Raw genomic sequence first — 25,322 nt, forward strand, 5'->3', positions numbered from 1 at the left:
TCTGGCGAGAAAGATGCCGCTTACAACTGTAAATGCAAAGCGCGATATCTTTGAACACCGGGAAACGAGTGCACAGACATAAAACGTGACGAGATCTTGACAACCGGCTACAGTAGTTCACCACAACTAGACAGCGTTAATGAAGGCGAAAGAATCTACCGCGAATCGATAGCTTCGGGAAGCTTTAGAGCCCTCGCTACAATTCATTCTATGCCTTTTGCTGAAGTTATCATTTAAACGTTAAGCACGTGGAAAGCAAGCCTTTGTGTTGCTGGAAAAATTCGCGCAACTTTGTTTTAATCGGAGTGCTGTGAAACGACTGTTGAACGTTTTCTGAAGTGCCGTGTCGCGTTAGTTATACCGCGTTAAAGAAGTATAACAAGGCTAAAGATTTTGTGCCACTTCATCGGTGGTGAGACTGATCGGTCTCTTCAAGAAGCACGCGTTCGTCCTTTTTGCGCAGAAAGATGGAAGCAGCGACTAGATTTCGCCGCAATGTGCTTGTGCTAAATTCATCCGACGCCATCGTATGCCATACAGCATTTAGGAGCTTAGAAAGACATACGCACTAGCCATAAGGTTCTGCTGGTCGTCTCTTGGGTCGGGAACGTCAGTAATTGTGCTTCAGAGCTAGGACACGTACAAGCTACTTCTGGACATCTTCCTTCGTGAAAAAAATTACAAGACAGTGCCTACTATAACATTTCAGTGCTGTGTTCCTCGGAGGAGATGAACAGAAAAGCAGACAAGTAAATAATAGAACATATTGGGAAGACTTACATACGCATTGAACATTTGAGACGATGCCCCCGCCGTTAGCAACAAAGGCTCATGTCGCGAAAGTTGTGCGTATGATTGATTCGGTCGTTTTTTTTTTTAACCAAAGAGAAAGTGACTAGTGACGTTAAGGGTGACAATATTAATAAAAAATGGTAATAAAATACGCACGTCGTTCTGCGCAAATGCAGCACCGCAATGGCTCACCAAGCTCGAGGAAACTCCCAGAGCACTCTGTCTTACTTATGGGTTTCTCACTAAATATTCGTGGAGTGATTCTAAACGTTTCTATTATGAGAGTCTCCTCATGATATTTGACGGGGAACGTGTTGCACGACATGTCCAGTTATTGTGACAAGACGCTCGTTCCGTTTGGTTACGTAACTGGAAGGCCTTTCCAAAGTTTACGCACGGACGCCTTGTGTCTGTGCAGTTTTTTTACGTATATTCGACGATGTCTCACTGTATGTTGGTACGTTGTTGTCCTTGTAACATTGGGATTGAAAAAAAAAAAGATATCCTGCATTGGGTAGGCACTACACGACCAGGACATAAAGGCCAGTTTTCAGGCCTGTCCGAGGAATGGTAAAGCGGCGGCTGGTCGCGTTAATGGGGATGTGGAGACGCGACGAAAATAGCCGACGATACGTGGCCGCCACCTTCTTTTCGAGGTTTTTTTTTTTTTCCTTCCACGGAACGGCTCCTTTGTGACGAGATCCAGGAGGAGCGCGTAAACATAAACACGGGCAAAACAATCGGAGGCGTTGACTGAGGAAGCCTGTCCGCCGGCACAGAGGCGGTGTCGGGAATAGTCTCTAGATCAGTCGATCCTGGAATCACGTCCATCGCGTATTCCTCGCTGCTTCGATGCCGCGGCAGCGCTAAGCTGGATGGTTTTCGGCGACGCTGTCGAAAGGCGAATGTCCCTCCGTCCGCCACACTATCTGTGCACCACGAAGTGAGAAAAGAGCCGGTGCAAAAGCAGCACTGCCGACACCAGCATCAGCGATGACAGCGACCGCTCGGCGAGGTTGCCCTGGCGTCCATGCTGCATGGCGGCCGGCTTTTCTCCTGCATGAAAAAAAAAAAAGACATGTGTAAACGCGGAACGAACAAGGCAGCCCCGCCGCGGTGGTCAGCGGCTAAGGTACTAGGCTGCTGACCCGCAGGTCGCGGGATCAAATCCCGGCTACGGCGGCTGCATTTCCGATCGAGGCGGAAATGTAGTAGGCTCGTGTGCTCAGATTTGTGTACACGTTAAAGAACCCCAGGTGGTCAAAATTTCCGGAGCCCTCCACTACGGCGTCTCTCATAATCATATGGTGGTTTTAAGACGTTAAAGCCCACATATCAATCAACAAACAAGGCAATACTACCGAAAAGAAAGTAGGTAATAAACTAATCTGCACCATCCTTGGAATGGAAGCGCCTCCTGTGAATCTGGTGCACACGGAGTTCTACACGAACTGTTTATTCGTTTAATTTTTTTTAAAAAGTAAAATAATCGAAGGTTCGATACAACTGATGTTAGTGCAGTGCTGACGTTACGTCGAACCATACGAGGCCAGCGTAGTCATGTGTCTGGTTAGCTTACAACATGCGTAAAGCTATTCAGCCACAACTCCGTGTATCACGTCTCAATTGCTGTGTACATCATGGTTCGAAAATTGCATATAAAGCGAGCGTTAGTAAAACGTGATCGCGTGTTCATAGGCATACAGGCAACTTCCGCTGGTCTTGTCATATTGATATTAATAATAAAAAAAATGTCGATACGCCCAAAATCAGTGGTGAAAAATGACGTGTAAACCCTCGTATCCCGTGGGAGGCGCAGCTTCGGCCGTTACTGCGCATTCACCGTGTCGAGGTTTCGCTCCTGAGTGTGTAAATAAAAATAATCATATTCTGGTCCACTTAACCCTCTTAAAATGAAGCTAATCACTTTTCATTCTACGCACACGGTTTGCTGTTGACCAGGTGAGAACTGCGGTCCCAACTGTGTTTCCCGGTTATGCAAAACACTACGTGCAAAACACTACACGCAAAAAAAGAAAAAAAAAAGCGCAGCCTGCAGGAAACGCCGGCGAATGAATCCAGCTGATGACGCAATAGCTGGGGCTGGTGATTGTCAAGGGTCAGGAGAAAATCCCAAGATAAAATTAGCTCGCACCATGGGTAAGACGAGATCGAAGCGCTCGTTTCTTAATTGACCTCAGAATCGTGCACGGAACGTAACTTTCCGTGCACATCGACCAGCTCTGCCAAACCACATTATATCTTGCGCGTCGTTTCGAAGTGCGAGAAAAAGCATTGAACACATTGAAAAAGGAAGCTTCTTGTCAAAGAGAACTGTTGGAAAAATTACAGGCCGATCGAGATGAAATGCAGACACGGCTTTTATCTCCCGTTTTTTTCGTGATAGAGTACTTTCAGGTTAGTCTAACGGGCAGTCTTCATGAAGAGTTATTGAGGCCCACTCTACAAAGTATTGACACTCCTAGAGCAAGCTGTTCACATAAGAGGGGTAACTGGCACTCCTAATAACGACTTCAATATTTAACCTGTGATGTGCCACTATAAAACTCGTTCTTTACGACCTGACTAAAGTCACTGTCCCGCGTACGACTGAAAACCGTGGAAGTGCTTCTCCGTGAACTGCCGTACTGGAGCAGTGGAGCCAGAGCGGGTACCAGGAGAACTAGGCCCGAGACGCCGTTTCGGCTCAATGCAACAGGATGTGTCTTTTTTTTAAAATGTAGGTGGCACTACATCAGAGGGGCCAAGTGTCACGCACACCCCTCGTTTTGCGAGTTCAAAACGAGAAAAAAAAAACAAGTTTCGCAGGGGATGGCAAAGTGAAAGGGGATCGATGATGTGCTCCCCAGAACGACATGCCATTGATCTTTGAGGCTATATGTAAGAAGAAATGCAGTATCTGGGTCTGCCCCTATCGTCGCAAAGCTGCGTGGTTAGAACTGTGGAATCAAAAGAGAGGTCCTACCGAGTGTGGTAAAGAGGGGCGCTTCCGCTTATGGTGATGCGTGTTTACAAAAAAAAAAAAACATGTTCGACGATTTTGGGTGTGTTTGTGGTGATGATCGAGTAAAGCGTCTATCGAGAAAAAAAGAGCAAAAAGGCAGGAGAGTGTTTCTCGATAGGCGCAGTAAAAGAAATTCAAGGTGAACTGCTAAAGAGCGGCATGAATACTTACGTCTACTAATATGTGAACTTGCCGACAGCATAACAGTAGCTAATTGGTAAAGAATACACAATTTCTTGATGAATTGAAATCCTGCCACAATGATGCAGTTGTGAAATTCGTTCTTGCTCCATCAAAACATTTCTACTGCACAATTCACATCGTTTCTGCTCCCCTCTGTCTAGCTTAGCAACAGAAAGAAGTATATATTGGTGTATTCGCCAATATATACTATGTTACAAGTTATTATTTATTTCGTAGTAAAGCAAAATATAATCATACATCATATAAGGAACAGAAGCCACTTCTACATTTCTTTGTATTTCGCCTAAAAACCAGCGCACTAGAAGATATCCGAGCGCCATGTAAGTTCAACGTTCTCTTCATTCTTAGGTAGAAACATTTATTTATCGGCTGAGTCTTCCTGTTTTGTTGTCGTGTGAGAAGCTGCGTGAATTTATCGGCAGAAGGTGGGGTGTCGCTGGAACTGTTTTATTCTATGTGTTCACTTGTCACTGAGAGATCAGAGGTTGTTTTTCTAGCGCACTAAAGTAATTTACAGTACAGCTTTATTATTTTGTACTAACCACCGATGAAATACCGCTAAGGACTTTCCTATGCGTAATGAATTCCTCCATGTACGTGTACGGGTCAAGTTCTGTATCTCCGGGTATCGCCCATTAACGGAGAGGACAGCCTAAAGCTCCGACGCTCTCTTGAGGAACAGGTGTAATACAGCTCGCGACAGAAAAAACAAAAACAAATTACCATTGAGTACATGGACCGTGATGTTTGCAGGATCTGCGTAAGATGGTATGCACGAGTAGTTTCCCGAGTCCCGTGTGGCTGCATCAAGGACCTGGGGTGAAGAAAGTAGAAGGCTTCCTTCAAGGAACGTCTCGCACTCTTTGACCCTAGCACTGATTTGCTGCTGCGAAGAGCAGAATGAAAAGTCAACACTCAATAGCTCAGTAAGCAAAGAAATGTCCAAGGTCGCGGTACAGGGACAACCAACCAATATCGAGTAAGGATAAGAGCTTTTTTACAAAGGGGCTGTAAGGAGGTGGCTAGAATGATCGCGGCGTCTGCAGCTGGCTTGTCTGGTATGCATGTTCCACCAGCATTGGGCACGCTCAGCTATACTCACATCTGGTGAATTCAGCTGACTGATACTCGGGTAACTGGGTGGTATAGGGCTGAGCCGTTAGCGGTATACATGTCCTTGGCTTATGGCAGAACGTAGGTATCGGAGCAACGTTCGGGACGACGGTGCATACCTGCAGCCTGGAGACGGTGGTGGCGGGACCTCGCTCGGTGACGACGCGGATGCCCTCCCGACGGCTCGAGTCGTAGTTGATCATGCGGTCGTCGTGGTACCAGAAGACGTACACGGGAGGTGTCCGCGTGTCTGTCACCACGCACGTCAGGTTGATGGTGTTGCCGCTCTGGATGTACAAGTTGCTGCCCTCCGGAATGCGCGCCTTCGCCACTGCGACAAGAGGAACGGACATCGACGTTTGGAGTAAAAAAAGTGGTGCATCAAACATCAGAGATATGCATTTTCGCCCTTGCATATAGAGAAAAATTGATTGAATGATTGATATGTGGGGTTTAACGTCCCAAAAACACCATATGATTATGAGAGACGCCATACTGGAGGGCTCCGGAAATTTCAACCACCTGGGGTTCTTTAACGTGCACCAAATCTGAGCACACGGGCCTACAACATTTCCGCCTCCATCGGAAATGCAGCCGCCGCAGCCGGGTTTCGAATCCGCGACCTGCGGGTCAGCAGCCGGGTACCTTCGCCACTAGATCACCATGGCGGGGCGATATAGAGAAAAAGTTGAGCACATCTGTTCACTATATTAAAAAGAAACTAAGACCCCTTTTCCACCCAGAATACAGTGTTCCATTTTCTTTTTCAGCGTTGATGAAGCGCAATTTTCGCATTTTTTAGATGCGGAAGCATCTTATACTCGCGCCTTGTAGTGCGCCGTCCGCGCCGTCCGCACCGCTTCTCGAACATTCGACAGCTGACGCGCGCGCATGCGCCGTCGCGCCGTCGCCCACTCTTCCACCATCTGTGCATCCCTTCCTCCTCTACACACCGCGCGCGCTTCACTCCTCCACCATCTGTGCACCCTTCCTCCTCTACACACCGCGTTCGACATCTACAATTCTCCTGATCCTCCAGTGGACGCGCATGTGGCGTCGCGCTTCGAGAACATTCAACAGCTGACAGTGCATGCGCCGTCGTGCTGTATATATACTCAAGGTCGGCGCTCGCTCGCTCAGTTGCCGCTCGTCGGTTGGTTTGTACGGCGCGTCGACGTCCAAGGTCGCGGTGAAATGAATTCCAACGAATCCACAAACACAATGATCGACGTCCCTTCGACCAGCGCCGCCCTTTCGCATACGTGTGTACGTGTTCACTCATTTAACACCCCCTCCTACAACCACGTTAACCAATTTAGCCATCGACCCAAGTAAGTCGCAATTTAACACCCCATTTCACAACCACGTTAACCAATTTAGCCATCGACCCAAGTAAGTCGCACTTTAACACCCCGTTAACCAATTATATGCTCTGCATCCTCCTCAGTGTTCCCCCGAGAGAAGCTGCGGGCAATTTTTTTTTACATGCAGCGTTATTGTTCACTCGTTCATAAAACAGCACTAAAACTCATACGCATTTGAGCGTTACATTTATGACGTTCTTTCTTCAACGGTGAGCCGAAAATCTTTCGAGGCTTCGCGACATTTTGCAAGAGCCTGCCTTCCCCTCAAAACGGTTAACATGATTGATTGATTTGTGGGGTTTAACGTCCCAAAACCACCATATAATTATGAGAGACGCCGTAGTGGAGGGCTCCGGAAATTTCGACCACCTGGGGTTCTTTAACGTGCACCCAAATCTGAGCCCACGGGCCTACAACATTTCCGCCTCCATCGGAAATGCAGCCGCCGCAGCCGGGATTTGAACCCGCGACCTGTGGGTCAGCAGCCGAGTACCTTAGCCATTAGACCACCGCGGCGGGAAAACGGTTAACATGAACAAGGCACTTACTATGTGATTGCAATTGACGAGAGGAGCATGTAGCAGCTTAATCTTTTCGATACTTCAGCTAAGTTAGGAAAACAAAACTGCGAGAGCCGCGGATTTTGCGCAAGTACACCAGGAAAAATACGACAACGTTTGATGCTACAGTTATGTCAGATTGTAGCCTGCCTTTGTGGTTTTCGTTAGCAAAACTCACAGTGCGGAAAATAATTTACAGTCGCAGAGAAATACTCACAATGGCAGAGAGCTCTGAATGCAGATCACGGACTAACTAATACAAATATTCTTATTTCGAAGCCGCTGGTGCCCAGTATCCAGCTGCATACCTGGTTAACGGGTCCAGTGTTGTTCGAACACCGAAGCGGCACGGCTCTGTTCATTCATTCATTCATTCATTCATTTATTCATTCATTCATTCATTCATTCATTCATTCATTCATTCATTCATTCATTCATTCATTCATTCATCCTTTCATTCATTCTTTCATTCTTTCTTTCATTCTTTCTATCTCATTCTATCTTCCTCATTCTTTCGTTCTCTCTCTTTCTTTCTTTCTTTCTTTCTTTCTTTCTTTCTTTCTTTCTTTCTTTCTTTCTTTCTTTCTCATTCTTTCTTTCTCATTCTTTCTTTCTCTTTCTTTCTTTCATTCATTCATTCATTCTTTCTTTCATTCTTTCTTTCATTCTTTCTTTCATTCTTTCTTTCATTCTTTCTTTCATTCTTTCTTTCATTCTTTCATTCTTTCATTCATTCATTCTTTCTTTCTTTTTTGAAATAATGATAATTGAAAAAAATATCGCCATTTCTAGGCAATGACTACCCATGTTTACTTATCAGAAATTAAATAAAATCTAGAAAATGTAATAGTCGTGCACCCTGTGAACTTGTGGAGGAGCCTTTCAGAGCATCTTAGAACAATCGGGCATGCATTACGCGCTGCCTTGCTTTCCTCCTACGCCACTGGCGACGTGGCTAGACGTGAGAATGATCCCAAAGCACACGTCGTATGGGAAGCACGGTTCGACAAAGCAATCGCGTTAGCGAAAGCGATCACTCACCGACCACCGAGAGCGAGATGTTGAGGCTCATTTTGGGCTCGGTGGAGACCTGGCATTCGTAGACGCCGGCGTCCCACTTCTGCGTGTAGCGGATCTCGAGCGTCCAATCTTCGGATCCTTCCAGGTGGATCGAGTGGAAGCGCTGGTCGGAAGTGTACGTGTACGTGCCCACCGTCAGGATGTGCAAGTCGCGTTGCCGGACCCACGACACCTGCGAATCAGCAAAAAGGGTTGATGAGCACGGCGGTTTCATTGGCCGATGTCTCGTTCCTCTCGTCACCGTGCGTAGGCTGTACAGCATAGTTTATGAGGTAAAAAGCAGTGTAGGGAGTAGAGATCTCGTGCATTCTGTGTAATAGTTTTCATCGAAAGTCACATCATTACGAAGCAATGTGGATTATATGTGAAAGAGGCCCACTTGTTTTACGACAATATGCAATCACGCTTTAAAAAAAAAATGCCAGCCCTGCGCGGAACGTGCACCACTGTCACAGCGAAATCTGGAAAAATGGGCTTTTTGGGTAGCTCCTGTAACCACACTAGCAGGGTACCCGCTACACTATATGTCATTGTGTAGGTAGTAGACGTTCACTATGCCATCCTTCGTCATTCTTCGGGGAGGTGCAATACCCGCTGCAGACTTGCAAGAAATTCTTGCAATTTTTTAACGCTGTGGCTGGCGACGATGAAAAAATAACGCTAGAACTGCTCAGAAGGTGCACCACACTCATAGCGAAAGCTAGAAGAGCGGCCTTTCAGAGCCTTTTCTGAACACTCATTAGGTAACTGCTGCAAGCACACTTGCTTGATACCCACTAGGGAATTAATGGTGGCCCACTACGGTGATGCCCACTACGGCACTACGGCCTTGATAAAAATTTTAGGGTAGTTTGCCGGCATTCTCTATGCTATTTTTCGTCACTCTCTGAGAAGCGTGGTATCCGCTAAACTATTGCGATGAATATTGTGCCAATTGTTCATGCAGTGGCTGACGACGATTCCTGGAGTAGGTATGCGCCACAGTTAATAGCTGAACAAAAACAAGCTTTTGTAATGGGTTCGAGCATTGGACGACCTACTCGTTACGCTATTCGCATTGTGCGACGACTGCCTGTTCTTTATACGCTTTATAAGACGTATTAACGCGATTGATTTTCCTACACCAAGCCTGCCTAAAGTAAGTTTGCCAAGAAGTCCCACACGGAAACATTGGCGGTAAACACATGGTTATAAAGAAAGGGTATTTTCATTCCGTCTGTTAACTGCCGTCTATGTGATGTGCTGGAAACGATTGAACATTGCTTTGTTAGCTGCAAAGATGCCACGCTGTTTTGGGATGTCCTTCAGCGAGCACTAAAAAAACGTTTCGTCATTAATTCTCACACGATACGTTATCTTCTACCAGCAGCGATTAATGATGACATATGACATGTTTTTCCTCATGGGTATGCACAGCTTGGGGAAGACACGAACGCAAGACCGCAATGCAGAGCTCACCACCTCATCAAGCACACACTTCATTCAAATGTATATCCACCTCAAAACATTTACGACGGGCTAGACTTTAGACCGCACTGGTACTCCATCTTAGAGAACTGTTTGCCCTACCCCTTTTTTGTTTGCATAACATGATGTGAAGAACTCTCCATGTGAGAAACTCGCGCTGTGTTAGCCATTAAGTGTTTATGAGTAACACTTGAGCGCTTATTTTCGCGATTTGATTGTACTTTTGTTCACTTGATTTGTCTTTATTGCGCAAATACTTTATTAAATACCATGCAATAAAATAAACACTGACGTGGCTCAGTGATATAATACTGGGCTGGCACCCAGCGGACCCGGGTTTGAGCCCCACTGTATCATCAATACTATAGGGTTTTTTTCTGATCTCGCGCGATGTGGTTACGGACAATTCCATTTATTTGCCCTTAATGACTAGCGGTTATCCTGCCTACGTGCCACGTGCCCAGCCCACTTTTGATTTAAGCTACGATACTGATAGCCTGCGTTTGTTCCATGACCTACTCTGCTCTTTCCCTGTCTCTTAAGGTTGCACCTATCGTTTTCCCTTTCACAATTTTCCTACATTATTTCGTCTTCCACTAGTGGGCGCCGCATATGCTGCTGCGATATCTCAATGCTAGGAATCGCTCAAGTTTGCCGAAGGAAAAGCATTCCTAGAACTAAAGTCGAACGGCACACAGAATTCCCAGAACGCTGCGCTCATCTGAGCAAGCGCAAGCACTTTTTTTTTCTTTGACTAAGGCCCAGCAGCCCTACGTGCGTCAGCACAAACGAAGCTCGAACACCGCTAAGGTATCGGGGCGAATGAGCGCCTCTTCGCTCAGCTCGGTCGCACCGTCGATGGCGCGTGCTAGAAGGCGCTCATTAGGCAGCCTCGCACTGCATCAAGCAGCACGAGAAAGCCGGGAAGCCGGCCACCGCCGATTTCTCCCGGAAAGACGCAGGAGCTAGGAACTGTCATTATGCGCCGTCGATGATCATCGCAATCTGGCGGACCGAAACACCCATCTCAGCGCTTATATACCTTTATACATACACCGAATATTGGAGCGTACAGTGCCATGAACAGTGCATGTCATCAACACTTTGAACATCGTGCATCTAGATACATTCGCTACGAAACATCCGTGGGAGCCATAGCTAGCCTTTTATCTTTACGATACTTTTTCTTTCGTCAGCATCGCTCTTTTTCCCACCAATTTTGCCTTGAATGGCAAGCTTGGACGTCTGCCCGTCCTAGACGTGATGCGCTAGAGTCCATGACTTCTCGTACACAATGTGCTCCCGATGGTGTCGAAATTACCGTGAAGGGCAGCTTTCTTTCCTGCCCCTCTCCAATAAAAAGTAAGAGAGAGTGAAAGGAAAAATTGAAGAGGAAAGGCAGGGAGGTTAACAATGCTTTGGCTCGGTTGGCTACCCTACACATGGGGTGAGGGAAAGGGGGTATAGTAGTAAGGGAAGAGATAGACAGAAAAGAAGAGCAAGAAACAGATAGATAGCTTGAGACTACGCAGCACAGTCTCGCGATGTTCGCTCACAAGCGCTCGTGAAGTCCGCGGTGGCCCTCAATAAGCACAAGCCGGCATTCGTGGCCCCACGCTTTTGCGAGAACGTCGGCCAAGGTCCCAGGATATTCTTTTCTGTAAGTGGTTACACTACCTGTGTAACGTTTGAGAAACAGTGAAGCAGGCTGATCTTTGGGGCTTAACGTGTCCTTCTTGGCTGGTGCTATAAGCCTTTCTCGGGCGTAGACAAAGTAGAGTCGGGCCACAGCTTGTCACGGACCATGCAAGAATGTCCAAACTCCAGCGCCAGAACCAACGTTCAAAGCTGGGTGTGGCACCCTTGGTGGTAGCATGGGCCTTTCGTCGCTCGTGTATACTCGGCTCGCGTGGCAGGCGAACTCTTCACGGCGACTGCGCGGACTGTCTCCGTCTGTGGGCGCAGCTGATGAACAACTGCTCTTGATGGGCGATGGCGAGGAGGTTTTTTCCGGACACCTGATGTGCACGACGTGTGTTTTTGGCACGCTCTGTTGTCGGCTTCCAAAGCGATCAACAAGTCATAAATAGAAAGCGACGATAACCTTTTCATACGATTTGTAATGGTATGCACTCCGCACCATTCAGCATTAGTACTTGACCCAATTTGGTCCACGCGAAAGTCTCTGTTGGGAACCTTATGACGGCATTGGTTGAAAATAAACCTGGGACACAAAACCTGACTTGACCTTTAACCTTATGACGGCATTGGTTGAAAATAAACGTGGGACACAAAACCTGACTTGACCATTAACGTAGATATGTAGTTCAGCTGCTTTCTACAATAAATATTCAAATCGACTTTCATAGCTATGCGCAGCGAGCCACGATCCCTTCGTAGTTTCGTCGAGATATAGCGGAGCGCGCTCACATTTCCCAACTTCAGACTACGCAAGCAGACCACCGTAGTTTTGTGTCTCGTGTCCGCATTAGTTATATAAGGTACCCACCGTCTCCAGTGTCACTCGCTGCAACTTGCCATCAGCCGGTACCGAACCAACAAGCTTTGAATCATGGTTGCTAGCCCCGTTCCGATCGGCGGCAAACTTGTCTTTACGTTTGCTTTAATTAATTTCCGTCTATTAGTCTCAAGTTATGCAGTGCAGTAAATAAACTAAAAATCGATGCCGTGTGTGGCTTCATTGTGAGTTATTAGGTTATGTAACACGTGGGACAGCCCTGGAAATCACTTTATGGGCACGTCAGAGCTGCCTTCTTTGGATGTACATCGCTGACACTATTGCTTTCAGTGCACGTGCTTTCATCCACAAAATGCGCATCACGCATCCTCGGTGGAATATGCATGGGTTGTCTTTTCGCTGAGTTAATGAGACTGTTCGCCCGGATATACAGCGATGATGACGGAGAACACATTGTAGAAAGTTGCAATTTAGGCTCAATCAACCGCATCACATTCGAAGTGTGGGTTGGATCAATCGCCTATTCTCAAAAATGCCTGAGAGGTGTAGTACGCGGGGCCTTGCAAACCAGTAAAACGTAAGATAACGTAACTGGACAGTGCGATACCACGGCCGTTGGCTGTACTGTCTCAATTTAAGTGGTTTTATTGCCATGAATAGTCTTGAAGTAATGGTTCAACTTTACGAACTTATGCTGCTTGGAATTTCAAGTTAGAATTTAATGGAGCTGCAGACAAAGAGCACGCGGAGTGCGGAGTTTCGTCGAGGCCAAACAGCAATCAGAAGTAGCATTGGGTCATGCCAAAATAATCAGCAAACCTACTGAGCCAGCTTTACTGCACATCAATTATATGTGCACACTCTCGGTGGTCTTTCGCAGTCGCTGTGTTGTCTCGTATGTGTACATGTATGTTTAATGTATACAAGCCAAAAACAAAATGATTCAGAAGAGAAAGAAATATCCAAACAGGACGGCTTGGAATCGAACGTGCAACCTCTCGCTCTTCAGCGCACTGAGTCATACAGTTCCGTTACACGCCGTACGTCTGCTTCCCCTTTACAGGATACTAACGGCGAGGCGCGCAGAGATCGGAGCACTTCAGCGTATTCACTGTCACCCGTAAGCCGGCGCGAAGGGCGCGGCTCAAAAATTGTCGCCACCCAAATAGCTTAGTGGGCATTGGGTGGGATGCTACACAGTTCGAAGCAGCACCAGCATTTGAAAATTAGATCCGTTCGGTAAAACACACGCGACTCGCGGGCCACGCTGAGTCGTGGTCCGTGCCGCGTTTGCGTTGCCTCGCTGGCGACCCACGCTAGTTCTCGTTTTTTTTTTCGGTCTTGAGAAAACGTGAGCGCAAAAATCTAAGACTGACTGGGCTTCGCGCATGCACTCTGGTGACTAAAATTTTTCTTGCCTTCCTTGTTCCTTGGGTTCCCAATTCTAAAACTACCTACTCTGTCGCCGGAGTTGGGAGGAGCGTCTGCGACTTGTAGATTGACATACAGGGCGTGGTCACCCATGTTAGCACGTTTATCTCTTAAAAGGTGGATGGTTCGTCTGGTGCTTTCTGCGCAAAGTTCGCGCTGAAGCTATAGACTGGGGCGTGGTATTCCCATCGCTCGCTACAGCGGCCACGTTCATGAAATGAATGTGCTGCTATCTAGAAGAGCCAAACTAGGGGCTATTTAAAGTAACTACCGTGACATTTGTTATTCTGTGTATACTTGTATGGTCTTTTCATGCGTCCTGTTTTGTGTTTGAACAGCGCACTGCCGGTTTAGAGCTTTGACAGTTAGTTCGCGCTCGTATCGCATGTGTTTTTTGCGTTCTTTTCGCTCGAGCAGCGTGCAGGAAGTTTCGGGCTGTTGGCCATTCTTCGTGCGACATTCATATTCCTTGGAATAACATTCTCGCCCCCCCCCCCCTTTGCCGTGAAACCGTGACTTGCATTTTTTGTTTTTATAGGTAGTATGAACGCTTTTCGCGGCGTCTCTACAAAACGGAAGGCAGTTCGTGCACTTCGAAAGAGGCAGACGTATTTCGTAGAACAATGTAGATTGCGAGCAGAAGCGTGCCACAAGCGGCGAAGCGTGTTCAACAACAGAGCACGCCTACAGTGTAGTTCTGCCGAAAGCTTTCTCCTAGATGAATGTGCAGCGAAAGAGCTTCGGTGCAGGCTGTCCATCCTTTCTCCTCTAAATGTCGTATTTCGACTTTTTTTATGCATTTAAATCTAAACTCCTGCTTTTGTCCACTTGCGGGCTGTACTACACGATGGAGATTCTTGCTTTTCCATGATCCTGGTGCACCCCACATGTGCGGGTATATTTGTTTTAAACAAAAAGCACAGATCACCCGGATATATCACGTGCCTTGAAACGCATGCATGATTCACTCTGAACATTGTTTAGTAGAATTCCCAGTTTTTCTTTTTAGCTACTGATACTGACACGTTCTACACTGTAGGCAAAAAGGAAATTTGTACACAACAAAATAAAACTACTAGAAAACGTCTGAAACTGGCAAGAGCAACATCGGACAGTTACTACTAAAGGTTACTGCTAACTCGCACATGTTAATCCTACTGCGGTCAGTTTGTTACCCTGCACGTGGGGAGGGAGTTCAAGAAAGTGAGACAGAAAACCTTTATGTACAACGCACATGCAACAGTGCATGTGCGCACCCAACGGTGATTGCTCAGTTCTTCTGTATTTAAGAACTGCAGAATATGGCTTCTTGGGCTGATATGTTGGGAGACTACGATCCAAAGATGTTTCAATGTTATTATATGGACACTCTCGACGGGTTTTGGCACTCGCCGTCATGTTCCGTGCAATTTCCGAGAGAGAAGAAAAAATATCAAAAAGGTAAGGAGGTTAACTAGACTAAGTCCAGTTTGCTACCCTACACAGGGGAGAGGGGAATGAAGGAGAAAAGAGAGAGAGGGGAGGAAGAGGAGATACACATTGCACATAACACACACACCACACACACAGTTCATGTTTTACAGGTGCTCGCGCATCGCCTGGCGCATCGTATTTTCTAGCCATGGGGAGTAAATGTGCGCGAGCGCTGGCCGCGAAAGCTGCTGAAGCAAAGAAGAAACGATTTGGTCCTTTCGATCAAACGGAAGGTGCTTACAGTAACATCACACCACGTGTGAGGCTTGCCGACGATTGCTCCTTAAGGAGGCTTGACATGAAATGTGGAACTTGAGGTGTGGCCTTCACTCGATAGCTTGGCATGCACAAGTTTTTGAGCTAAGTATGAACTGACTCAGTTACGTAGGCATTGTTTTATTTCGAGGGTAAACAGCGAACGAAGACTAAGTGAGTCATTCATTACACAGGGTCATTACTAAGGAGTCAGTAACTACACGTGAGCGTAGAAAACGTGACATGTGTAAAGTTGATGTCGCTACTCAAGAGGAGTGAACACCGCAAAGGTGCATAAAGATACGCCCGGAGAATAAGGTATGAGGTGGGGGGGGGGGGGCTGCGCAGCTTGAGCATAAGTTGTGAACCTTAATCATAAGGCACGTATAACTTTAATTTCGACAAATACGGCGCCCCATACGTTTCACACAACTCAGCCTGCGTTTGACCCAGTTCTCAAACTCTGCTGATCCGCCGAATGCTAGCCGACGAATGCTACCCAACGCAGCTTGGGCAACCATTGTTTGGGTCCTTCGGCTGTGCGCGATGTGTTGAAGCGTCTGGGGCAGGAGTCGTGTGGGCGTTCTATCGTGCGCAGTGTCATCAGCCAGCTGGTTGCCACTAATACACCCCGTCCAAACAGCTGCTGTAAAACGTCCTGCCCTTGATTACTAGCGCGATCACAAACTTTGTTGATACAGGACACGCACCGATGGTATTGTTCCCACATATTACCCTTTGCACGCCTTGAAGGGTCAGCCTTGGAGTCACAAATTATGGCCAATTTATTAGGGCACTCTGTATAATTTTTTTACATTGTGACTCGATGAGTGGATAAGTTCGGAGTCCGCAGATGTCGTGATGTGCGAGATCTTCAACTGAACGATGATCGATTGAGATGGTGCCACAAGGCGACCGTCGTACTTGACTTGAGGTTCGTGTAAATGTGTATCCGGTTAGCGGGCGAATTATGTAAAAGGTCTAATGAGATCTACCTGAGGGCAGCCGATGACAGGTTAGCCATCTTAGATATCCCCCTCCACTTCAACGTGCAGAGGAGGTCCTTTCAGGCACCACGGTGGAGATGGTAGCATGAGATGCTGACTATACTAGCAGATGACAGTGCAAAGAACAACTGACAAGTCCACCGTTCGAAACAATGACTCCACCGACATTCTCAAATAGCGTAGTTTTTTCACTGCGTCAATCTACGGAAGCATTTTGGCGCCAGATGACTATACATTTCGTGCCTCCCAAACACCACAACCATGACAAGGCACACTTATTCTCTTGGCTAATTAAAAAAACAGCAATGCACAGCAATACATTAAAACTGAGATTTTAGATACCTTGTTTCAAACAAAGCAAGTTCTCTAACACTTATGGCTGGTGGCGTATAGATAATGACAGAAATAGCCTCATAATTCTCGCGATAGGTAAAGAAGGCCAAATGCACCCCTTAGGCTACGCCCACGAGACCCTGGCGGGGCTTCATCGACCCGCTGGACGACACAGCGTTGATGCAAGTGGGCGGGCTGACCAACTCGACCTCCCGGCTCGCACGAAGGCTTTTGCTGGAAGCCGCACTCTCGTTATTGTCACTTATCCCTTGGCATTCCCACGATTCTAGAGTGGATCTGGATTGTCCCTTTCTCGCATTGTCTGTTTCATTCGTTCACAAATGTATGCGCACATCATATATAATGTGTGAGAGCGCAGGATTCGGATCCGTCATAGTTTTCAAGTTCAAAAAGATTTAGTTATTGCAAATATCACGAAAATTGGAAGAGTGCTGCTGAGAGAACGCACTCTATAAACACATTGCTTGGCTGCTAGGAAACTGCAATTGCTTTGGGTGTTAAGAAATTTATTCTGGTGCTAAGAAACTGAGTCTGCGTTGGTGCGTGAGCATAATTTGGTGTTTATGGTGACCGAGGTCATGAGCAGTTTTGCTATCTGGTGGATGCATCGACAATGTTATCACCCTTGCCGGTTCGTGCAATAAGCTTTTATGACTTTTTTTTTTTCAATAAACCTCAGTTGAATGTTGATCGCCTCTCGTTTGTATCTCCCTTTCTTAGCACTCGTGTGTTTCGCACTCTGCTCTCAAGACGAGCGAGCATCTCTCCAATACGTGGATAAGTACGGAATCTGTGCGACATTAATGACGCACGACGACGACAGCGAGCCCTTATCCCTCCGAGCTAAATTACCGCCGGATGATTTGGGCCTCCGTGGTCATTCCAAGAACCGGTGGCATTCGAGGCGAACTAAATCCGTCCGCCTCGCCGGGAAAAGTGCGGCGCGTGTGTGTACTCACTAGACCAGTCGATTCCGATAGCCGCGCGATCGGTCGACGAGGCGTGATTTATGACAGCGCCATCTGTTGGCCACCACCCTTCAGGCATCGACCCGCGGGCGCTTAGCCTGGCTTGTACTATAGTGTCATTGTGAATCTGACAAGGTGCGGCACATTTGCTTTTGCCCTGCTACCAGCACTGCATTGATACGTGGGCATCGCGTTGTTATACGAAGAACGAACAAAATGTGATGATAGCACACTGTAAGTTAAAGGGCTCGTTTTTGTTAGACACACTATTAAGGTGAACTAACGGACAATAATGACAGAGAAAGTATAGGGGATGTTTTAAGAAGTAACTGTAATGTAAATGTGAAGGAAGAAAAGTGGACGAAAAGATAACTTGCCACTGGCAGGATGCGAACCTGCGACCTTCGAATAACGCGTTCGATGCTGTAGCACTGAGCTTCAGTCGCGGTAGCTTTCCACATCTGCGGCCGGCTAGCGCTTCAAGCAGCGTAGCTTGCTTCGGCTCTGTCTAGTGCCTGTGTGAGGGGTGAGCACTGCCCCATCTTTTTAAATGCGTAACAGTGTAGGGGCCCGGGGTGTCGTCCATATATATCCATGTGGCGGGATCACGCTTGCTATCAAATGGCCGATATAAGCCTCAATCAAGGCTAACAATGCCGAAAACAGGATTAAAATAAACGAACGAGGTCGGAAATATTAAGATTGACCAAAACAACCAAGTAGTAGTCGCATTAACGTGAAAATTGCTAAAAACGCCCCGGAAACACGCTGTTGACTTCTGCGCCACGCGAGACAAGCGCACCCTGCCGCACGAAAATGAACGACAGTGCGCGTAACAGGCCCGTAGCCAGGAATTTTTTCGGCAGAGAGGGAGGGGGGGGGGCACCAGTTCAAGGTTTTAAAGAGCCCCGCTTTTCATGACTTATTCTCTCTAAAGCACCCCCTCCATCCGATTTTTGTGGGGGGGGGGGGGGGGGGGGGGGGGTTGGCGGACTAGGATACGGGCCGGGTTCGTAACATTGGCCGTTTCAAAGTATCGTTGAATGCTTGTTGCTAGCACAGTTGTTAAATGCCAACTATGCCAAATTTTTTTTTTTGCGAATCAGCGAAGGGCATACTGCGTGTATATAGGGCAACACGTGAATCTACTCCGCTGTTCACGTTGTGGACGATTCTGCTGCTGATGATGATGATTGAAAATATTTGAGCGCTTCGTAATGGACGGGCCTTTAAAACACTCACTATTTGCTCAATTCACATGTTTTGATGCCTGGCACGATTGTACGCTTCTGCTCGGTAATATGTGATGCGTTAAGAGACTCCTTGGCTAGATTACATTCGCATATCGTTTTTTTTTTCCAAGGCAGCTTAAAAACATTTCGGGCGTATGTAGTGAAAAGCATGCTTGCCACGCAGACGGACTGGGTTCGATCCTCACTCGAGACCGGAAACTTTTATTTATTTTATTCGCATGTTTTTCGGCTTTCGGTCACGGACCTGATCCCTTTTCACTCACAACCAACGATGCCGACACCGACACGGAGGCCGGAATTTCTAAAAATGAGCTCTTAAACACTACGCGTTAAGAATTGGCAGTAGGACAGTGGACTAAACGCATGCCTGCCATGGTCACGGTCTGCGAAGACGTGAATTCGACTCGCGCAAACGCAGTTTTTTTATAGTTTTTTTCTTGGTCATCTGGTGGCTTTCATTTTGCTAACGTGCTTCCGTGACGGAAATACGTGACGAAAGTCTTTGTGAACCCTAGCATAAAGCTACTTCGCGTTAATAACGGTAGTGAATATTAATAATCGAAAGAGTATACAAGTAAAAAGCATAGCGATATACTACTCAGCATGAACACAACTGGGAATAGTGACAGAACGAAGTAATGGTAGACAAGCGTTGTCACATGCAAAATGAAACCCATCTTCGTTGCATCCAGATAGTCAGTAGTAAATAATAAAAGCAGAGATGTACAGTTATAAGCTGGTAACCGTCGACGCCTTACAAGCACTTTGTGTTAGAAAAAAAAAAAGTTTAAATGGGCGCAACATTCCTTTCATGCAATCATTGTTCTGACAGCCTCCATCGAAACAGGGACTGCATTAGCGCAAGTGTTTTGGGTGACCTAGAGGGAACTGTCGGACGGAGAGCTATTTGTGGAACTCAATTATGGGCTGACGAACATCTAATTACCCTTCTCACATCCTTTCCTCTCCGCGCTCCCCTGGGGGTCAAAAACAAATGGAAGTAACGTTGACGGGAGAGCCACGCACAGATACGCCGCAAGTGCATCGCATTCTCTCTCACGGCATGCAATTCTGCTGGACATGGCTATGCGCGGTACCGCCTTTGCGAGAAAATCAAAGCAAAATCATAAGTGAGGCAACGCGCTTACGTCAGAGTAAAATATACGCTGTGAGTTGTGAGTGCTTGATTGTAAAAAAAAAAAAACCGCTGCGATAAATATTACGAAACGTTGTTTTGAGCATTCTCTAGCTGATAGAAAAAAAAACAATGTTAAACAAAGCCGCTGCCTAAAATCCAGGCATGTATCCCCCCCCCCCCCTTTTTTTTTTTCGGGCCTCACGTCTAGTGAAACAAACTGTCCCGCCTTTGCTCCTCAAATGCGTATACTGTAAAGCTAGTATAAATGCGAACAGGTTTTGTTGGGTGCATAGTCATCACCATTTTTCGCTCATAACGCAGATACTTTTACATAATTCCGGTGTAATGTGTGCCCATCATAAATTGCGTCAGACGAGAGATAGATAGAGATGAGACGAAAAGGCAGGAAAGTTAAAGACTTAATTGAACATCGGAGCAAAACGCACACAAAGATGGGAGCACAACGACAGGGCGAGTGGGACTTCGAAATGAATTGTTCTAGGTGCTAGCGAAAGAAAGACAAGATACGTGCGCATTATAATCTCAAGCTTTGACTATTCAGCGATCAACCAACCTCTCTTTGGGCCCGTGCAACGTAACAGACGCATTTCTCAGAAAACTTGCTCATTTTTTAAAATTTGGTACGCTTCCATCACCTAACCCGCAGTCTGATGCTCGCGTCTGCCTAAATATCTATCTCTTTAAAACGTGGTTGACACTTGCAGGTTTTCCATTCGTTAGATTCATTCATGATCCCTGGCTCGTTCATTTATAACGCGCCCGGTCTGCCCTATGTGTGAGTTGCCACAGGAGGGGGGGGGGGGGTATTATATAAACTATGCCTTTAGCGAAATGGTCGTACGTCGTGCCACGTTTTTTTTGCCGCAATCCGTGCCGGATAGCCACTTCCCGAAACGACTGGGCCAGCTTAATGGGCGCGGAAAGGCACTGGTACTTCACACCGGCTTCCTACCTTCTTCAAGTTAGGGAACACACCATAAACATTATCAATCACTGCAGCAGTGTGTTGACCCCTTAACCTTTAAGTGTCCGTAAACGCACTCCAGAGATTACTGTAAGGGAGGTTGGCCAGATACTATAGCGTTCGATTTGCTATCTCGCACGATGATGTAGAAATCTAATAGTGCTTGCAAAGGGAAGCATGGAGTGTCCGTAGCCGCTGTGGCTCGTTCCCACGGGAGTGCACCTTGTCGCGATTTGGGCAGCATCCACACTAGACTTGTGCAACGTCGCTGAAGTCCCCAAAGCGAACACACCGCAGCACCATAATCGCGGCGCACCACCGTTTGATTATAAAGAAAGAACCACTGCATTAAATATTACAAAATCTTGTTTTGAAGAATATGTAGCCGGGGTAAAAGCCGCTGCCTAAAATTCATACCAACTGTTCCGCTTTTTCTCCACACATGCGTACTACTAAGTACTGTAAAGCCAGTATAAAGATGAGCAGGTTTTGTTGTGTGCATACTCACTACTATTTCTTTGGCCATAACACATATACTTTTACATCGTTCTGATGCAATGTGTGCCCATCATAAACCTTTTTCTTTTTATCTGAAATGCGATGTGAACACATCAAGACAAACAAAAAGTATACATCTTTCACTGGCAGCTGTCGTAGCCGTCGTGGTCGTAGCCTTTTCTTTTCCGGTAGTCTCACGAGTGTCGCATGACCTCAACGCTGTGGCTTCCTCCAGCATTAAGAGGTGACCTCCATGCTCGCAAGCCCCATACTGTTCATGTGACGTCACCTGTACCATTCTAGCACTCTCCCGCGATCCCTCCTAGATATCTAAGCCACCGTTCACGTTCTGCAGCGCAAGGTTGAAACGGGTGGCCACTCAGCTGTTGCTGGTATTCTTCTTCTTATGCAAAAAGCCTCTACCAAAGCTCTGTCCACCTAGTTTTGACTTAAGCTGAGCAATCAAGCGAGCCCTTCGAAAAAATAGGGCGCGCACGCGCCGCATTAGCAGCACTAGGGAAAGTGTGTACCTGATGCACTGTTAAGAGAACCTAGTCTGTTAGTGTGCCGTCTTCGAGCTTATATCGCAACCAATTAAACTTTTCAGACAAGTCTTCAATACTGAAGGTCGTCTATAATTCTGTTATGATGATTACTACTGTGACTCACACGTGCGCTGGAAGTTGCCTGGAATGCGATGTTGTTTCTAGTTAATCAGTTGTTAGTTTATACCAGTCTCGTTTTTTTTTCCTAGCCGTCGTTCCTTTGTGCCTCCTAGAAGGAGGAAAAGGAGGAAAAGGAAAGAGAGAGATGTAAACCAGTCTGGAGCGACCGGCATGCTACCCTACACTGGGGATAGGGATGAGGGAGTTTGAAAGATTAAAAAAAAAAGAGATAGAGGAGAGCTCGCACACGTGTTGGGTTCACAAGTGCTGATGACTCGGAACATAGTGACGCACACTAACTGACGAAAGTCTGAAAAGACGCGGTTCTAGTCCACTGTAGTTGCTCTGAATGATGGATGCTTCTTAGACTTCTTAGAAATGATTGCGATCGTTAGCCATATTTCTACTCGAGCGATTCAAGTACTGGTCTTAAGGCGTCCAGTACTTTGAGAGCACTTCGAGCAGACGTTGTCCCCATGTCCAACAAGATCTCCCGGATGGCATCCATGAGGGAACGAAGCATAGTTATGACTTTGCCATCTTTCTTATGTGTGTCATCAGTGGTTGGTGAAGACCTCTGAGCGGGTGTGGTCTTCTGACATTCTATGGTTAGCGGATGACTTGGACGAATAGGCCATTCCTCTGTAGAGATAGTACTCTCCACAGTCTTCTTTGAACTTGTCGGTCCTGTTGCGCATTGACTTGATGGTGCAGCAGTAGATGTGGCTCTGTCGTTTAGAGCTTGCGCAGTCTTTGAGGTCGAACGATGGCAGCGACGACACTGCCGACGCCGGACTGTTTTGGTAGCATCCCTGTGGGTCGAATTGTCTGTGACCGTTTGCCTAAGCACCACTCTCTCGTTCTCAATTCGAGGACAGTATTTCGATGAGTCAGTGTGTGAGCCATTACAGTTACCGCATTTAAGAAATGTGGATTGACACGCATCTTCCCAATGGGGTTCTCCGCACCGGGGGCACCGTAGCAAGTTCGGGCACACGCCCTTGACGTGACTTGGTTTAAAGCACTGGGGACACTGGAGTGGTGACACTGAAAGATGTGCCTCCTAGTTTCTTGCCAGAACACATTAGTGAGCTCCTGAACAAATCCTCTGAGCAGCTCATGCGGATCCTATTGAAGTCTCGATGCCTCGCCTGTGAGGCAGTGCAAGGTACAGGCCATGCTACTCGCAGACAACCTCACGTTTCCATAAAAATTTGAGGAAGTCTTATATGTAGTTGCTCCAATGCAACCTATTTTTTCTATAGTGCAATGTGCGTGAAATGCAGTGCGCAGAATAAACAGAAGCGCCAGATAGCATCCGCTTTATTAATACAAAGCCTGCGCTAAACTGTCCCGAACCCGACCTTTATCAAAACATCCTAGCCCTTCACACCACTCATCCGACAAATCGCCCGTAAAGCTTCTAGCAGCAGGCTTCAAATCAAAACGCGAACGCACACAACGTGAATCTTATCTAACATATCGGTTCAACACCATCACCTGCCACGATAGTGGCTAAGGCACTCGGCTGCTGACCCACAGGTCGCGGGATCGAATCCCGGCTGCGGTGGCTGCATTTCCAATGGAGGCGAAATGCTTGAGGTCCATGTGCTTAGATTTAGGAGCAGGTTAAAAAACCCCAGGTGGTCGAAGTTTCCGGAGCCCTCCACTACGGTGTCTCTCGTAATCATATGGTGGCTCACTCGAACTCACACTTAACGAAGCGTTCCTCAACTGGACTCACTCGTATTCAGATTCACTCAGTTTTTTTTTTCAATTGGACTGACTCAGACTTGTACTCACGGCTCATTCTGGGTCTGGATGAGTCTGATTCGACTCATGAGTGAGTTTGCCGACCTGTGTTGCTAATTATCCAGGTGTGCCTCAGGCTCCGCTGTTAGCCCAGCCTTGCACCACTTGTACAAGTTGCCCGACTTTTATTTCCCTTTCTTTTCTTGGTTAAATAAATGTGCATTGTTCAGCTATATCGTAAGTTAATTGTTCAGGTGCGAAGTCTTGTCCAATCTCACAGAGGGAATACGCGCCGTAGTGTTGAGGAAAGAAAGAAAAAAAAAACAAGAAAAGAAACAAGAAAAAAAAACAAGAAAAAAAGAAAGAAATAAAAAATAAAATAAAAAACAAAGAGACGGGAAAAGCCGACAGCGAATGCCTCCCGGGTGGTCCATTTAGGGGTACCGTCTACGCGCGGGCCATTAAAGCTCCAATCACCGGGCGTTGATTCAACCCCCAGGGTCCCCTATTCCCTGGCTCAGCCCCGTATGGCCAGATGCGAGCTTGAATCGAAAGACTCCGGCTAGCTTGTTTCCTCGGCGACGCAACTCGGCAAACGCATGCAGAAACAGACGCTTTGGCCGAGATCATTTCAAGACTGTCAAGAGGGGCATAACAGAAACGTTCTTCATATAATTAGGTGGAGTTTACAGGATCAGTAAACACGTTTTAAAGAATGCGGCTATCTTAACTACTCGTTAAAGTCACCAACAGAAAGGCTGTTCAAACAAGAACTGCCGAGAAGAGGTCCCCCAGAAGATGTGGGAGTTAGCGGCCCTGACCTGTTGAAAGCAGCTGCAGCCCGGTATATTCAGCAATTACCCCACAGCCTGAAAGAGATATGACGCCTAAATGACGTAGGAGTTTTTTCTACGGCTTCGAATAAACTACAAAGGCTATGAAAAACTGACGACCTGGTACAGACAGAAATACCTGTCTGTGATGAGAAGTACGACGTAGTTTGTTGTATAAACGGTTGATGATGTCCGCCGCTTTTCGGTATCTGGCGGTCGATATTATACTATAGACAGTGCATCAGTAAATACTACAAGGAGTACTGAAACAAGTTGCGTTTGACAATGGTTTTACAGATGCTCTCTGCAAAGCATATGCATGCCGGTCTCTCCTAAAAGACAACGTCAGTGTTAACAGAAATAGACTAAAATCTGTCAAAAGTAGCCGACCCATTTCAGTGGAGATAGCATCTTTCCATCACTGAGTGCTTGCCGCGTTGATTTGCGGTGAAATTATACAATGGGCAAGAAATATGTACACAGAACAAAAGTAGTCCATGCGAAACACGTTCATTATCTCTGGTCTCTTTTTGTGGATTTACTCTAAATGTTAAATGACTCTAAATGTTATCTACCGGGCAGTTATTCGTAGAGATGAAAGTTCTGTCGACGAACGAACGGCGTTG

The 25,322-nt window shown here is 46.7% G+C and overlaps 1 protein-coding gene across 1 annotated transcript in view; it reads right to left on the minus strand.

Annotated features, from left to right (window-relative positions):
* Positions 1-1,264: 1,264 nt before the first annotated feature.
* LOC119185044 (neurotrimin-like) overlaps positions 1,265-25,322 on the minus strand; it is a 166,561-nt gene continuing 142,503 nt past the window's right edge. The window contains exons 3-6 of the mRNA XM_037434180.2: positions 8,100-8,310; positions 5,254-5,465; positions 4,745-4,835; positions 1,265-1,848 (exon numbers count right to left, since the gene is read on the minus strand). Of these exons, the coding sequence (XP_037290077.2) occupies positions 1,718-1,848; positions 4,745-4,835; positions 5,254-5,465; positions 8,100-8,310 (645 nt within the window). The 3' untranslated portion in view covers positions 1,265-1,717. The remainder of the gene's footprint in view (positions 1,849-4,744; positions 4,836-5,253; positions 5,466-8,099; positions 8,311-25,322) is intronic.

The sequence above is a fragment of the Rhipicephalus microplus genome, chromosome 1 (genome assembly GCF_043290135.1).
Source record: "Rhipicephalus microplus isolate Deutch F79 chromosome 1, USDA_Rmic, whole genome shotgun sequence".
NCBI lineage: Eukaryota > Metazoa > Arthropoda > Arachnida > Ixodida > Ixodidae > Rhipicephalus > Rhipicephalus microplus.